Source organism: Dermochelys coriacea, chromosome 3 (assembly GCF_009764565.3).
Source record: "Dermochelys coriacea isolate rDerCor1 chromosome 3, rDerCor1.pri.v4, whole genome shotgun sequence".
NCBI classification, from domain to species: domain Eukaryota; kingdom Metazoa; phylum Chordata; order Testudines; family Dermochelyidae; genus Dermochelys; species Dermochelys coriacea.
Window position 1 is genome coordinate 128651124 of NC_050070.1, and position 15610 is coordinate 128666733.

General features: G+C 43.1%; 1 protein-coding gene across 28 annotated transcripts in view; it reads left to right on the forward strand.

Annotated features, from left to right (window-relative positions):
* The window catches only part of AFDN (afadin, adherens junction formation factor), a 213111-nt gene that overhangs the window by 67405 nt on the left and 130096 nt on the right, over positions 1 to 15610 (forward strand). For 23 of the 28 annotated variants that reach the window (XM_038394708.2, XM_043511318.1, XM_043511306.1 and 20 more), the window contains exons 3-4: positions 11927 to 12042; positions 15333 to 15496. In XM_038394708.2, coding sequence (XP_038250636.1) covers positions 11927 to 12042; positions 15333 to 15496 — 280 coding nt within the window. The remainder of the gene's footprint in view (positions 1 to 11926; positions 12043 to 15332; positions 15497 to 15610) is intronic. The other 5 variants (XM_043511305.1, XM_038394715.2, XM_038394712.2 and 2 more) reach the window with 1 other exon arrangement.

The window sequence follows — 15610 nt, forward strand, 5'->3', positions numbered from 1 at the left end:
CAATCTAGCCAGCTTTCTACCCACCTTATAGTGCATTCATCCAGCCCATACTTCCTTAACTTGCTGACAAGAATGCTGTGGGAGACCGTGTCAAAAGCTTTGCTAAAGTCAAGAAACAATACATCCACTGCTTTCCCTTCATCCACAGAACCAGTAATCTCATCATAAAAGGCGATTAGATTAGTCAGGCATGACCTTCCCTTGGTGAATCCATGCTGACTGTTCCTGATCACTTTCCTCTCCTCTAAGTGCTTCAGGATTGATTCTTTGAGGACCTGCTCCATGATTTTTCCAGGGACTGAGGTGAGGCTGACCGGCCTGTAGTTCCCAGGATCCTCCTTCTTCCCTTTTTTAAAGATGGGCACTACATTAGCCTTTTTCCAGTCATCCGGGACTTCCCCCGTTCGCCACGAGTTTTCAAAGATAATGGCCAAGGGCTCTGCAATCACAGCCGCCAATTCCTTCAGCACTCTCGGATGCAATTCGTCCGGCCCCATGGACTTGTGCACGTCCAGCTTTTCTAAATAGTCCCTAACCACCTCTATCTCTACAGAGGGCTGGCCATCTCTTCCCCATTTTGTGATGCCCAGCACAGCAGTCTGGGAGCTGACCTTGTTAGTGAAAACAGAGGCAAAAAAAGCATTGAGTACATTAGCTTTTTCCACATCCTCTGTCACTAGCTTGCCTCCCTCATTCAGTAAGGGGCCCACACTTTCCTTGGCTTTCTTCTTGTTGCCAACATACCTGAAGAAACCCTTCTTGTTACTCTTGACATCTCTTGCTAGCTGCAGCTCCAGGTGCGATTTGGCCCTCCTGATATCTTTCCTACATGCCCGAGCAATATTTTTATACTCTTCCCTGGTCATATGTCCAAGCTTCCACTTCTTGTAAGCTTCTTTTTTATGTTAAGATCCGCTAGGATTTCACCATTAAGCCAAGCTGGTCGCCTGCCATATTTACTATTCTTTCGACTCATCGGGATGGTTTGTCCCTGTAACCTCAACAGGGATTCCTTGAAATACAGCCAGCTCTCCTGGACTCCCTTCCCTTTCATGTTAGTCCCCCAGGGGATCCTGGCCATCTGTTCCCTGAGGGAGTCAAAGTCTGCTTTCCTGAAGTCCAGGGTCCGTATCCTGCTGCTTACCTTTCTTCCCTGCGTCAGGATCCTGAACTCAACCAACTCATGGTCACTGCCTCCCAGATTCCCATCCACTTTTGCTTCCCCCACTAATTCTACCCGGTTTGTGAGCAGCAGGTCAAGAAAAGCGCTCCCCCTAGTTGGCTCCCCTAGCACTTGCACCAGGAAATTGTCCCCTACGCTTTCCAAAAACTTCCTGGATTGTCTATGCACCGCTGTATTGCTCTCCCAGCAGATATCAGGAAAATTAAAGTCACCCATGAGAATCAGGGCATGCGATCTAGTAGCTTCCGTGAGTTGCCGGAAGAAAGCCTCATCCACCTCATCCCCCTGGTCCGGTGGTCTATAGCAGACTCCCACCATGACATCACTCTTGTTGCACACACTTCTAAACTTAATCCAGAGACACTCAGGTTTTTCCACAGTTTCGTACCGGAGCTCTGAGCAGTCATACTGCTCCCTTACATACAGTGCTACTCCCCCACCTTTTCTGCCCTGCCTGTCCTTCCTGAACAGTTTATAACCATCCATGACTGTACTCCAGTCATGTGAGTTATCCCACCAAGTCTGTTATTCCAATCACGTCATAATTCCTTGACATCACCAGGACCTCCAGTTCTCCCTGCTTGTTTCCAAGGCTTTGTGCATTTGTATATAAGCATTTGTATGATGTACTGGGGTTTCACGCGTGCACACACACACATAGGTAGGTCCACACCCAGCAGCAGACACAGACTGAAGTCAGCTCTGTGTGAAAGGATTCACCCAGCACTCACGTGCACACACCCCCTTTGGGGAATAAACCCAAAATAGTACTGTCTTGCACTGTATAGAACTGCACAGTGCAAACTCATAAAAATTCACCCTCTCCCTCAAATTGGAGAGAGATGCAAAATTTCCCCCCCCCCCCATTAGAAATTGCACAAACTGGGTTTAATAATAAAATAAATTTATCTATAAAAGGCAGATTTTAAGTGATTATAAGGGATAGCAAACAGAACAAAGCAGATTACTGAGCAAATAAAGCAAAACACGCATACTAAGCTTAAAATCTTGAAGAGACTGGTTTCAAGAAGTAATTTCTTACCCTAAATGTTGTTTTAGGCAAGCTACAGAGTTTCTGTAGCATAGAGTTCTAGTTATTTCTTCTTACAGGCTGGACCTCGTGTCAGTCTGTACTCACCCCTGCCTTTCCCCTCAGGTTAGTTCCTTTGTTACTTCAGGTAATTTCAGCAGTCTTTCTTCTTGGGTAGGCAATGGAGGAGAGTCCATATTAACCTCCCCAGCCTTAAAAAGGATTTACCTAGGGCGGGAAACCTTTGTTTGATCCCTGTCCCCCTACAGAGGAAAAGTACCAGCAGTGTCCAAGGTGGTATTTTGCATCAGGTGGATTATCATCTGACCCTGTTGAGTCAATGCAGCATCCCAGAAACTTTTCAGGACGGTGGGAGATTAGTATCTTCAGAGTTCTATTGTCTTAAATGGCTCATTCAGGATGATTATTTACTGTCTAGTGGGCATTTTCCTAAGTGTACGCACAGTTGTAATTGTTTCATAGTCAATATTTCTAACTTCTGATACAGAAATGATACAGGCATACAAATTGGATAATCACATTCAGTAAATCTTAGCCTTTCCAGTGATATCTTACATGAGCCATCTTGCATAAAGTATATCTGTTATGTTGTATTCATATCATAACCATAGTTCTATGAAGACTAGAGGGTGTAACATCATAGATATTGCTTATTTACTAGATAATTAACTTTTTGCTCATGATTTATGTCAAGCTGCATTAGGATGGTAACTGGGATTTAATTAAACACAACAGCATATAAAATTTATGTTTTATTAAACAGCAGCTTTAAATATTTTGGATAGGTAAACATCTCTTATCAAAACATGTTTCACATTTACAGCTAAATGATTTATTAAAGGAACAGGGGGATTAACTGTAGTCATTGAATTAAACTGATTATTTCAGGTCAACCTGGGAATATTTTCAAATATGCTGAAGTATAAGTGACTGGAGCTATCCTACTTATATACGTCTCTTGAAAATGAGAACTGTCTCCTAAGTTACTTAGGCTGTCCAGTCTTCTAAATCTAGTAGATCTCATCTCCTCCTTCCCTGTTTTTATTCAGAGACTGGAAGAGGGACAAGTTTTCCTGCTTTTTCAACTCCCAGTTTAATTAATTCAAAGTTGAGAAATTGTCCAAATGAAGAAAATATTCTTTCTGGGCCTGTGGAAGAGAGAGGCTACTGAGGTCAAAAGCTGGTTTAGCACTTCCAACAAACTCCGGTTCCAGGTGCTTATCTCGTGACGTCTACCAGTTCAGTGGTTTGTCTTTTTCTTTATACCACCGTCAGCAAATATGTACTGCTTGACTGGTTGATTTCCAGCCCTGAAATTTATTATGGTTGGCATGACTGTATGGGTGATTATTAGATGCCCATGTCATAGCAGCAGCAATTAGGCATCTTAATCTTCAGCAATTAGGCATCTATCCCAGTACTTTGGGTTGAGAATGATGTCAAGAAAATGCAGTGGAGTAAGTGCTTGATCCAGCCACTTCTTTACTGCATGCAATTTAACTTTGTTGTTGGGTATTTCTTCAGTGTCCTTTGATGTTGAAATGTCGAAAGAACATCATCAGCAATACAGCAGCAATTTTTCTGCAACTTGTTCCAGGCTGTGGAGATAGCTTTTAGTTTCTCCTTCAAGTGCTGTCCCTGTGGGTGCTTTACTTCAGGTGTCAGTGTATCCTGGAGCCGTCAATTGGAGACACAACACCAGTTCCTCAAGATCTTACACACATCTTCCATGACAAAAATAGTATTGCCCATAAATGATGCTTTGATGGAACCTGCAGAAACGGTGTGGCAAACATCTGCCATCATCCCTCCAACCAGTAAGTGTTTGGACAGGTAATACTATGTGCCAAATAAAGGTATGGACTTCCTTTTCTAATACCCACAACCTAACTCCTTAGTGCTGGAGGTGGTCAACCAATGGGGCAAACAACCTCAATGCAGATCCATGCCCCAAGACAAGAATTGAAAGAGATTAGACCTCTTGGGGCGAAAAGCTTACTCTTCAGTGACATGGCATTGCTTGCTAATACAATCATGCCAATTATACCAAAATGAAGGATATCATCCAGGAAATTCCGGGGGGAAAGAGCCATCATCAATTCCAAGCCATCATCAATGAGGGCCAACGAATTGCTAGAACAGTGCACCCCGCATCCCTCAACGTGGCAGACATAGTGGCATGCACATCGGTGACAGCCATTGTTATGCACAGAGCATCCTGGTTACGCTCATTGGATATCCTAAAGGAACTTCAGAACAAAGTAGAGAACCTCCCCTTCAACAGGGACAAGGTCTTCTCCACTAAGATGGATGAGGTCCTCCATTCCATGAAGGACTCGAGTGACACTGAGGACCCTTGGGATCTGCACGCCCCCTAAGAGGAGATGCAGATACCAGCCTTACAACCATAGCAGAGACAATGTGTCTCAGCACCAGTAGAGACCATATGACAACCAAAGACAAAGGCACAGACCATAGAGACGTTGCCCTACCCAGCCTCTGGCTATGATGTCCCAAATACCCCCAAAGAAGACCTGATTTTGAAACACTGTTTGAGGGTCTGCCCGACCTCCCCCACCACCAGCGCCAATAAGCCGAGTATCGCAAACCTTTGGTCATTGGCTACAACCGTTGTATCATACATGGGCTTCTATCACCACAGGCCAGTGGTTTTAGAAATCATTCTAATAGGTTATACCATCCCCTTTACCTCCATCCCACCTACCCACTCTGCCTCTCACAAGTACCTTTTGAGACCAGAAGTACGTACGTAAGTACTTTTTGAGACCAGAAGTACGTCACCTTCTACAATTAGAGGCTGGGGAACAAGTTCCAACAGAACTCAGAGGGAAGGCATTTTATTCACATTTCCTGACTCAGATGAAAAACGGAGGTTGAAGACCCGTTCTAGATCTCAGAAAACTCAACAAATTTATTTGTACCCACAGATTCAGAATAGTCACACTGAACTTGATCACATTGAACTGCGCTGGAAGAGAGGGGCTAGTTCTCAGCCCTCGACCTACAGGATGCATATTTTCACATTACCGTCCATATTGCTCTGACGATTCACTTCCAATACAGAGTATTGCCATTTAGACTATCTATGGCTCCATGAGTTTTTATCAAAACCCTAGCGGTGGTAGTGGCGCATTTGCACGAACAGGGAATAGTGATCTTACCATACCTGATGACTGCCTGCTAAAAAGTTCTACACAGACAGAAATGTTACACATCACTCAACAAGCCATATTTCTTTTTCCCTCCCTAGGACTTACAAATCAACGAGCAAAAATCTACCCTAACTCCAGAACAACTGGACTTCATTGGCGCACACCTGAACTCAGTAGAGGCCAGATCATCATTGCCGATACTCTGAATCACAGCAATGACCTCCCTCATATCAGTGATCTTAGACAGCCCCTGGGTGTCTGCACACAGTTGCTGACGACTCTTGGGACATATGGCAGCCACAGCTTTTGTTGTATAACATGCAAGACTACACGTGTACTGCCTACAAGGATGGCTGAGCTTGGTGTGTATATATATCATGAAAGCACAGTTTAAACAAAAGACTCACACCAATCCCAGAGATGCTGTAATCAATACAAAGGTGGACAAATCCAATAAATGTTTGCTCAGGTATCCCATTTAAACAGGTTCTGCCATCCATATAAATCACAACAGATGCCTCACTGATCAGATGGGGAGCTCACCTGAACATGCATACAATCCAAGGCAAGTGGTCCCCCACGGAAACACACTTCCACATCAACCCACTTGAATTATATGCGATCAACAATGTGTGCCTACATTTCCTCCCTGTTATACGAAGCAAACAATAAGGGTCTTGACAGACAACATTGAATGTATGTTCTATATAAACTGACAGGGTGGAGCATGTTCCCACTCCCTGTGCACAGTGGCTTTAAAACTATGAAATTGGTGCATAACACACAACATAGCTATTACAGCAGCATACCTCCCGGGTCGACAGAAAATGATAGCAGACACATTAAGCAGACAGTTTTCCCAAGAGCACGAATGGGAACTGAACAATGAAATAACACAACACATATTCCACATGTGGGGATCCCCACACATAGATCTGTTTGCAACATTACTAAACAAGAAATGCCAAAAGATTTTGCTCACAAGCAGGACTAGGGTCATGATCCCTAGGGGACGCTTTTCTTATCAGATGGAACGCTCCTCTTCTATATGCATTCCCACCAATACAGTTAATCTCCAGAATAATACACAAAATACAAACTGACGGCCAACATAATACTCATAGTCCTGACATGGCCTGAACAGGCATGGTTCCCTTGCCTAATGTGCATGGCAATCTGTACACTGTTCATTCTCCCTCGCCTACGGAATCTTCTTTCTCAGGACGATGATCAAGTCTTCCATCCAGACCAGGAGAAATTTCACCTGAAGGTGTGGTTTCTTCATGGCTCCACCACGACGAACTAACCTGCTCAGAATAAGCAAAACAAGTGTTGTTAAACAGCAGGAAACCCAACACGCATAGCCTACTTACCTCCAAAAATGGAAAAGATTCTTCCTATGGTGCCAGAACAAACAAATATCTGCAAGCCAGACACCACTGCCACTAACTCTGGAATATTTATTATCCCTAAAAAACTTGGGGCTTGCTACAAGCTCACTTAGAGTTCACCTTGCTGCCATCACGGCTTTCCATCAGCAGGTAGATGGTACTTCGATATTCGTTCACCCAATTACTAAGTGATTTCTTACTGGAATACAGAACATGTACCCGGACATCTGAGAACCCACGCCAGCATGGGACTTAAGTCTGGTGCTCAGAAGTCTGAGTCCTATTCGAACCCTTAGCCACATGCTTATTACTTCATTTATCTCTGAAAGTGGCATTCCTGGTCGCCATTACATCCGTGCGCAGAGTCAGTGAGATAGGGCCTCTCTTGGCTCACTCCCCATACACAGTTTTCTTCAAGGATAACTTAGAACACATCCTGAATTTATGCCCAAAATATTGTCTTCGTAGCACCTCAACCAACCAATTCACTTACCTACGTTTCATCCAGAACCCCGCACTAACGCTCAAGAGGCGATCCCGCACGCTAGATGTTTGCCATGTCGTAGCCTTTTATCTGGACATAATAAAGCCCTTCTGAAAATCACTTAGACTTTTTTTGTGTCAACAACAGAATGATGAAAGGGCTCTGCCATATCTACGCAAAGATTATCTAAATGGATATCCAGCTGTATCCATATGTGCTATTCTCTACACAACACTAAAGCCCCTTTGGGCATCAGAACCCACTTGATAGGAGTTTTAGCTACCTCCATAGCATTCCTACATAATCTACCCATTGTAGACATCTGCAGGGTGGTGACCTGGGCCTCTGAACACGCATTCAAGAGCCACTATGCAATTACTGTCGATTCAAGCTCATACACAAGACTAGGCCTCACTGTGGTAGCCTCGGCAACAAACTCAACTCTGAAGACACTTCTGTCCTCATCAGGTGAATGTAGAGCAGTGCCCTTAAGTGGAGCACCCACAGGGACAGCACTTGAAGAAGAATAAGAGGAGGAGAAGGTTACTCGCCTTACGCAGTAACTGAAGTTCTTCGAGATGTGTCCCTCTGTGGGTGCTCCACTACTCGCCCTCCTCCCCTCTACTTTGGAGTACGAGTTAAACACGCCACAGTAGAGAAGGAACTGAAAGGGTTGGGCCGTACGCATGTTAGATGAGGCACCAGCGGCATCGCGAGACTGCTACTGCGCGCACACACGCTGATCAGAGGCTGGTACCAAAAATCTCCGATAGACGGTGCTGGGACGCACTGAAACCTGAAGTGGAGCACCCACAGAGGGACACATCTCAAAGAACCTGAGTTACTTCAGAAGGTGAGTAACCTTCTCATATTCAGCATCAAAGCTGACTGCTTTGCATGTGATAGTTCCATCTGTTTTTGTCACGATTTTCTTCAGAAATTGTAATGAGAATAGGTCAGTTCTTAATAAATAGCTCAACGCAGTCGACCACTGAATTCCAGCATACATCTTGGGGAAAATTAGATTGTATCCTCTTGCTCTCTTCAGTGAAGCCTGAAGCAAAGTGGTTGTTACAGAAGTCTTTTTTACAATTTCAGCAACATTTTCTTTTATTCCTAGAGCTGTACTTAAGTCTTCAGCTAAAAGATGCATCAAGTGAGCATGGCATCCATATGTTTTAAGTTTCAGGTTCCCTTAATTTTCTTCTTCTAGATTTCTCCTCATCTTTACTACATCTGCAGCATTGTCTGACAAAGCTATATACTTGAATTTTTGTTCACAATTTGTTATAGCTTTTATTGCTATTTCTTTTAAGCATTCTTCTGTATGGGCATTTCCTGATGTATCAGATGTTTCTGTAAGATAACCTCATCTTCTTGTCGCACAAGCACGTATTGAATCTTTTTGTATATTGCTTTATCCATCAAGACTTAGATCAACAAGTTTACCATCAATGTTTTTTGCATACGTTTCAATTTTCTTCTCATATGCTGTATACAGCAACCTTCCGGCAATGCTTGCTTTGCTGGTTGGAGTGTAGTCTGGTCATCATAATGAACCACATCAATGAAATGTTTATTCTGAACAAGATGAAAAGGAAAATTTGTTGCACAAATGAACCAAGCAGTATTGCTGGAATTTGCTGGTCCTGATTATGAGCTCAGCCATGATTTTTACAGGATGATGAGGAAAGTGTGGTGTTTTTTTTCTTTTTTTAAATAAGGTAATTTACTGAAGTATGTTTAGTTGCAGCACTTTTGTGTCTCTGAAGTTGTAGACATTGCAGATCATGCATGTTCATAACCCCTTATGTCTAAGCTCGACTTGGAAATAAAAAAGTAACATCACGCTCACTATTACTCAGTGCACTGCTTTTTTTTAAAAAGGGGATTTGTACCATTATGTATGGTAATTTTTCTAAACCCAGTTTTATAGGGGAAAATAGTAAATCATAAGGATTGTCTAAATCTGTTTAAAACTTTTATTTCTAGCAACATATCAAACAGCTTGTAAAAAACCACTTTTTCCAAATGTTACAATTCATAAATCCTTAATAAAACTTTCCTTTTTAAACAGAAAATCTTTACCTAGAATGTTTGATTATACTGATCAATAAAAATCCATTTCAGAAGTAACAGTAAAAATGTAATTGACAAATGGTCCCGCCACAAACTAACATGCCTAATAAACTAATATTTTGAACACAAACATTTTGAAAGTCATAAGTAATCCACCCAAAACACAAATTTATGACAATAAGAGAGACAAGGCGGATGAGGCAATATCTTTTTAAACCAACTTCTTGTGAGAGAGAAGCTTTCTAGCTACACCTGAAGTTGGTCAAATAAAAGATATGTCACCCACCTTGTCTTTCTAATATCCTGGGACCAACACAGCTACAACACTGCATACAATAATTTAAGTTATCATTTACTAAGACAGTAAGACATGGAAGGCAGTACATAAGAATGGTGCAAAAATACATTTACTAACAAGTTGATCCAAATTGTTCAGACATGTTCTCATAATCATCTTCAAAGTATTGCCTTCTGAGGAGCATTTCTAAAATGTTTCATTCTGACAGCCAGGCCTTGTATCTCTTTGTTGCATTGTTTACATTTGGCATGTGTTCCTTTCTTACCCAGAGGTATAGGAATTTCTTTAAAAGATTCCCAAATAGGTCTTCATTATGACCTGCAGCCATGGCAGTTTTTTCCTTCTAAGTCCCAGGTGTTGAAATCAAATATAGAGGCTGCATGCTGAAGAATGTTGTACCTTCTTCCCACAGTGTTTTGCCTTGACACCAGTGTGTCTCCTGTCTGGCTGCACATTCTGCTCTTTCTCCCTTGTTACATAACCCCTACCCTACCCTAGAAAAATAAAAGAACAACAATCCAAGATTTCTGCTCTTGTAATTTCACTGCAGTATAAATAAAACAGGGCAGAAGGCAGTTGAGAAATTAATGAATTTGTTTGTTTCTATCTGTATTGGTGAACACATGCAAGGAGACAGAGCAAGGCTCTTTTCAAGTGCCCCAAACCATTCAGAAGCCAGGGCTGGTAGCCACTGGGCAGATCACTGTTTTTCTATAAGCTGGAAAGTGGGTTTTGAAGATGGGTGGAGTCATAAATAATACTCCCAGTTTGAAACTGAGCCAATCAGACTTCAGCTAGGGAGAAAGTATAAAATAGGAGTATGAGACCACTCAGATGGGCCCAATGGATGATCTTGATGATGAGATATATGATGGTGTGTCTTGGAGTCAGAGGCTGGGTCCCAAAACCTGTGGTGACTTTGCCAATCTGTTTTACAGCTCCTGGATCCCCTACATGGTCAAGCCCTTAATACATAGGGTTACCAGATACCAACTGTGAAAAAACAGAACGGGGGGGGGGGGGGGAGAATAGGCTCCTATATAAGAAAAAGTCCCAAAAAATGGGACTGTCTCTTTAAAAACGGGACAGACGGTCACCCTATTAATACAGTACATGACCTATTGTGCCATATTGATAAAATTTGACCTCAAAAGTTAGATGTTTCCTCCCCACACTTCCCTTCTCCCCCCATCCCCCCCAATTTTGTCTTTCTATAGAAAAGCAACTTTTAACTTCATTTTGTATAGAAGCTTGTGGATTCAGCATATTTTATTTATTTTATGTTCTAAGAAATCATAAGTTTAGACCAGTGGTTCTCAAACTTTTTTTAAGTTAAGCTTTCATGTGCAGTTTAAACTTTTTGCTCCTTTATATATGTGCATAGTGGGTTTTTTCACTTTTTTCATACTCTAAAATGGCTTGGTTTATTTTTGTTCAACCTTCCCAAACATATTTGTGTTTGTGCAGATTGGTTAAATTTCAGTCTAAAAGGTGAATGTTTGAAAAAGTTAAAAGGTCTTTTAAAATGGCAATGTTTTAGGCCAAGGGTTCTCAACCTTTTTCTTTCTGAGGCCCTCTCAATATGCTAAACTCCACGGCCCACCTGTGCCACAATAACTGGTTTTCTGCTTATAAAAGCTTGGGCGGGCATTAGGGGATAGCAAGCGGCAGGGCCTCATGCTACGGGGCCCCTGCAAAACTATATTGCTCAGGCTTCAGCTTCAGCCCTCAAGTCCTAGGCTTCAACTCCATGCAGTGGGGCTTCAGCTTTCTACCCTGGCCCCAGCGAGTAATGCTGGCCCTGCTTGGCGCCCCCCCTGAAACCTGCTCACGGCCTTGGATTCCTGGTTGAGAATCACTGCTTTAGGCATTCTTATCTGTAGATACTGCTATGTGCTCCACCTATAGTTATGCATGGGGAGTTTCTGCTTCCCAAATTTCACTGTCTGTCCTACAAGATCCACAGATCTACTTAGAATGGATCTTCAGTTTGTGCAGCTACAGGAGTAAAAAATTTAACCTGTTAGTCACTGGAAAAAGCATAACTCCTTGCATTGAGAAGCCCAGTAGTTTGAATTCTGCCTCGGTAGCTGCAGAAAAGCATAAGGAGATGTGCTGCTACACAGCAAACCTTTCTTTAAAGAGAGAATCAGTTTGATCCTCAATTTGTCAACTCTGACTAAGCCAAAGTAACATACCATAATTGTGTTGAATCTTGAGATGCTGAATAACCATTAGTTATCAATTTTCTCTTTCATATTTTGAAGAAGAAAGAAGATTAGATATAGATGAGAAGCCTCTTGTTGTACAGTTAAATTGGAACAAAGATGACCGAGAGGGGAGGTTTGTTCTTAAGAATGAAAATGATACACTTCCTCCAAAGGTAAGGTAATATGCAAGGTGGTGATGATGGTTTTAGGAAAGCGCTGTTGTGATTTTATGACTTGTTCGAATTCAATAAATATCTATTTAGATTAATAAAAGTGTACCTGTTCATATCATAAGTTAAAAATAGCTTAAGTGCTTCAATATAACTTACTTTAACCTGCTCACAGTACAGAGAGACTGAATTCTAAAGCTGTGAAGATGCAACAAAGAATTCCTTGCCAGTAGCCTCTTCTGGTTTACACCATTGGGATCCGAGTTTGAGCATTTTTGCTACTTCCAACTGTGGAAGTATGGCATGACAAGAGAGTTAGTTACTCTCTCAAACTTAGGACTTTAAAGGCCAAAACAACCACTTAAATATTACCAGCAAATCCACTGGCAGACAGTGTAGATTGTGTAGAACTGCTTTAATATCCTTGTACCCCCCCTCCTGCCCCCAAACTCCCTCCCAGAGCCTGCACCCTCTTCCCACACATCCCTGCCCCCAAACTCCCTCCCAGAGCCTGAAACCACACCCTGCCCCAGCCCAGAGCGTGCACCCGGCACCCAAACTCCATCCCAGAGCCTGCACCCCAATCCCCTACCCCAGACCACCTCCCCGAATCCAAACTCCCTCCCCGAGCCTTAGGCAGATGGTGGGGTGCAGTTTTGGGGGTGGATTCTAGGCGGCATGAGTGACATTATTGGCCTGCTGGGAGGATTTGAGGACTGGCACTGATCCTAAGGTAAACTGAGTTTGAGACCCCTGCCTTAAAGTCTGAGTCTGAGGTCCAAAGTACTATCCAAGACACCCGCTCCCCCTTTCAATAAGTCCAACCTTTGTAATGAAAAGACAGACAAGTCTCTTCATTCTCGCATGGACTCAAGATCCACTTTGTAATTCCTGGGGACTTATACTCCAGCCCCAATGAGGAAACGCCAGAGACAGCACTTCCAGCTATGACCACAGGCTTCCTCCAGGCCTTGGAGGTGCTCAAATCCCCACTCTACCCCAGGCCCCATCCCCACTCGACTCCTTCCCCCAAGTCCCCACCCTGCCTCTTCCCACCCTGTCCTGCCCCCTCCCCTGAGTACGCCCCATCCATGGTCCTCCCCTTCTCTCCTAGCGCCTCCTGCACACTGTGAAACAGCTGATCGTGGCAGGCGGGAGGCGCAGGAGTTGAGCAGTGGGTTCGTTGGTGGGTGGGAGGCGCTGGGGAAAAGTCGGGGAGCTGGCTGCTGGTGGGTGCCAGTCTAGGGCTATGACTACCCCATTCACATACCTCATTCTACCAGCATCCACCTGAACCTGTTTGTAAGCGACAGAGGATTCAGAGGTCTCATTTCTCAGCTCCATTCACAGCTACAGCCTCCATATCCTCTCAACCTCAGGCTATAGGATGGTTTTGACATGCACATTGAGATCCATGTATCACCACTGATGCCACCTACATCTTCTCCCATCATCTTTGGGGGCCATCTTACTTTCTTTGCCCACAGTTGGAACAAGATCACCATAGGCAGTTGAGTTCTGCAGGTTATCCATCAGGGATACTCCATAGAGTATCTCTTCTTCCCTCTTCACAAACCCCCTTCCGGGACCCTTCTCACCAACTGATTCTTCAACAGGAAGCTGAATCCTTTTCATTCCTGGGAGGGATAGAGAACATCCCTCCTCAGTCCCGGGGGAGAGGGCTCTACTCCCCATATTTCCTAATTTTCAAAAAGGACGGAGCACAGAGACCGATCCTGAACTTTTGGCAGCTCAACAACTTTATACGAAAGCTGAAATACAGGATGGTAACAGTGGCATCTATAATCATCTCCCTTCGTGAAGGAGCGTGGTATGCAGCTCTTGCTGTGAAGGATGTATATTGTCACAGGGGCATTCACCCATCACACAGGAAGTTCCTGTGTTTCATGATTGGTCAGCAGTGCTTCCAATTCTACGTCCTTCCGTTTGAACTCATGATGGTGCATAGGGTGTTCATGAATATTTTTGCAGTGCGAGTGGCCCAGATGAGACATTAGGGGGTATATGGTATTTCCATACCTAGGTGACTGGCTTCTGGTAGGCCAATCCCTCCAAGAGGTTATATCAGCAACAGAGTTATTTCGGGGCCTCCTTGCCATCTTAGGTGTTTGCATAAACGAAGACACATCCATTTTGTCCTGCACGAGGACAGAAAATCTTATAGAAGCACGGCTGGTCTCAATATCTGTGAGTGCTTTAGTTTCTGCAGACAGATTTTAGGCAACGAGCAACCTGATCTCTTGCGTCATCCGCAAACCTTGTTCTGCGGTATGTCGGTGCCTCTCCCTGTTAGGCTACATGCACCGATCTGACATCTTTCACCAGACTCCACTTGCGGTGCCTACAAGCTTGGCTCCACTTGACTTACCACCTGGGAAGGGTTGTCATATCTTTCAATCAATCCCCTCTCACGTTGAGAGGAAAGAAAGCCGGTATTCATACTGATGCCCAACCATGAGGGAAATCAGTACCTCCCTGTGTAGGTGTTTTGGCTCACCAGATCTCCTTTCTAGAAATATCAGAAATTGAATTGGTTTTCAAAAGGTTCCCAAGCAATTTACTCAGCTTACCACTTGCAGTGGCCTGCAAGGATCTCCTTGTCAGAGGCAGTCTGGGAGCCTTTTATTACTGATTGCTCCTGACATACTGTTTTAGTATTACTTGTTAATGCTATGTTTTTCCCCAAAAAATACACTTGGGTACAATCTTATCAGGAAAAGAAGCTGCAAGAAATATAACCTCTGCTGCAAAGAGCCATTGAGCCTATGCCATGTCGTGAAAGAAGAGAAGAACTGTTTCAGATCCTTTTAAATAAAAAGACAGGAGGGTATATTATAAAAGGGGAAAAAAATCAAAATGTGCATCCAACTTCATATTTCTATTAAAGAATAAAAGAAGAGAGTAAAATTAAGATGCCAGTAAGTACTGTAAGTTAGTTGGGGAGGTGGTAGTGAGTTGCTGCACCGACTACAAGGTTTGTAATCATTTCAAGTAGTCTTTAAAGAATATGTTTTTAGTTTTTTATAACTTAAAAATCAAATGCTTAATTGATAATGGTTCCTTCCCCTTCTCTCTCTTTTCCCCCCTCCCACCTCCCGTAATGCAGGGGTTGTTGCTTTTCCTGTATCTGTTTCCAGTATGGTGTTACTAAGTGTTTTAGCTTATGCTTTACAAACTTAAACTACTAAATCTACTTTGTGATTTAATTAGAGATCATCAGCAACTTTGCAGTAGACCAAGTGACCAAAGCAGTTTAACTTGATTCATTTCAGAAGGCTCAGAGCAATGGGCCTGAAAAACAAGAAAAAGAGGGAGTGATCCAGAACTTCAAACGGACTCTATCAAAGAAAGAAAAGAAAGAAAAGAAGAGGCGAGAGAAAGAGGCATTGCGACAAGCATCAGATAGAGATGATAGACCTTTTCATGGAGATGATCTGTAAGTTTATTTTAATTTTGATGAGTTAATTATGATATAAATTAGTTGTATTATTACCTCTCACAAAAAATTAAATCAAAAGTAACCACTTAACATGGGGAGTGGAGAGGGAAT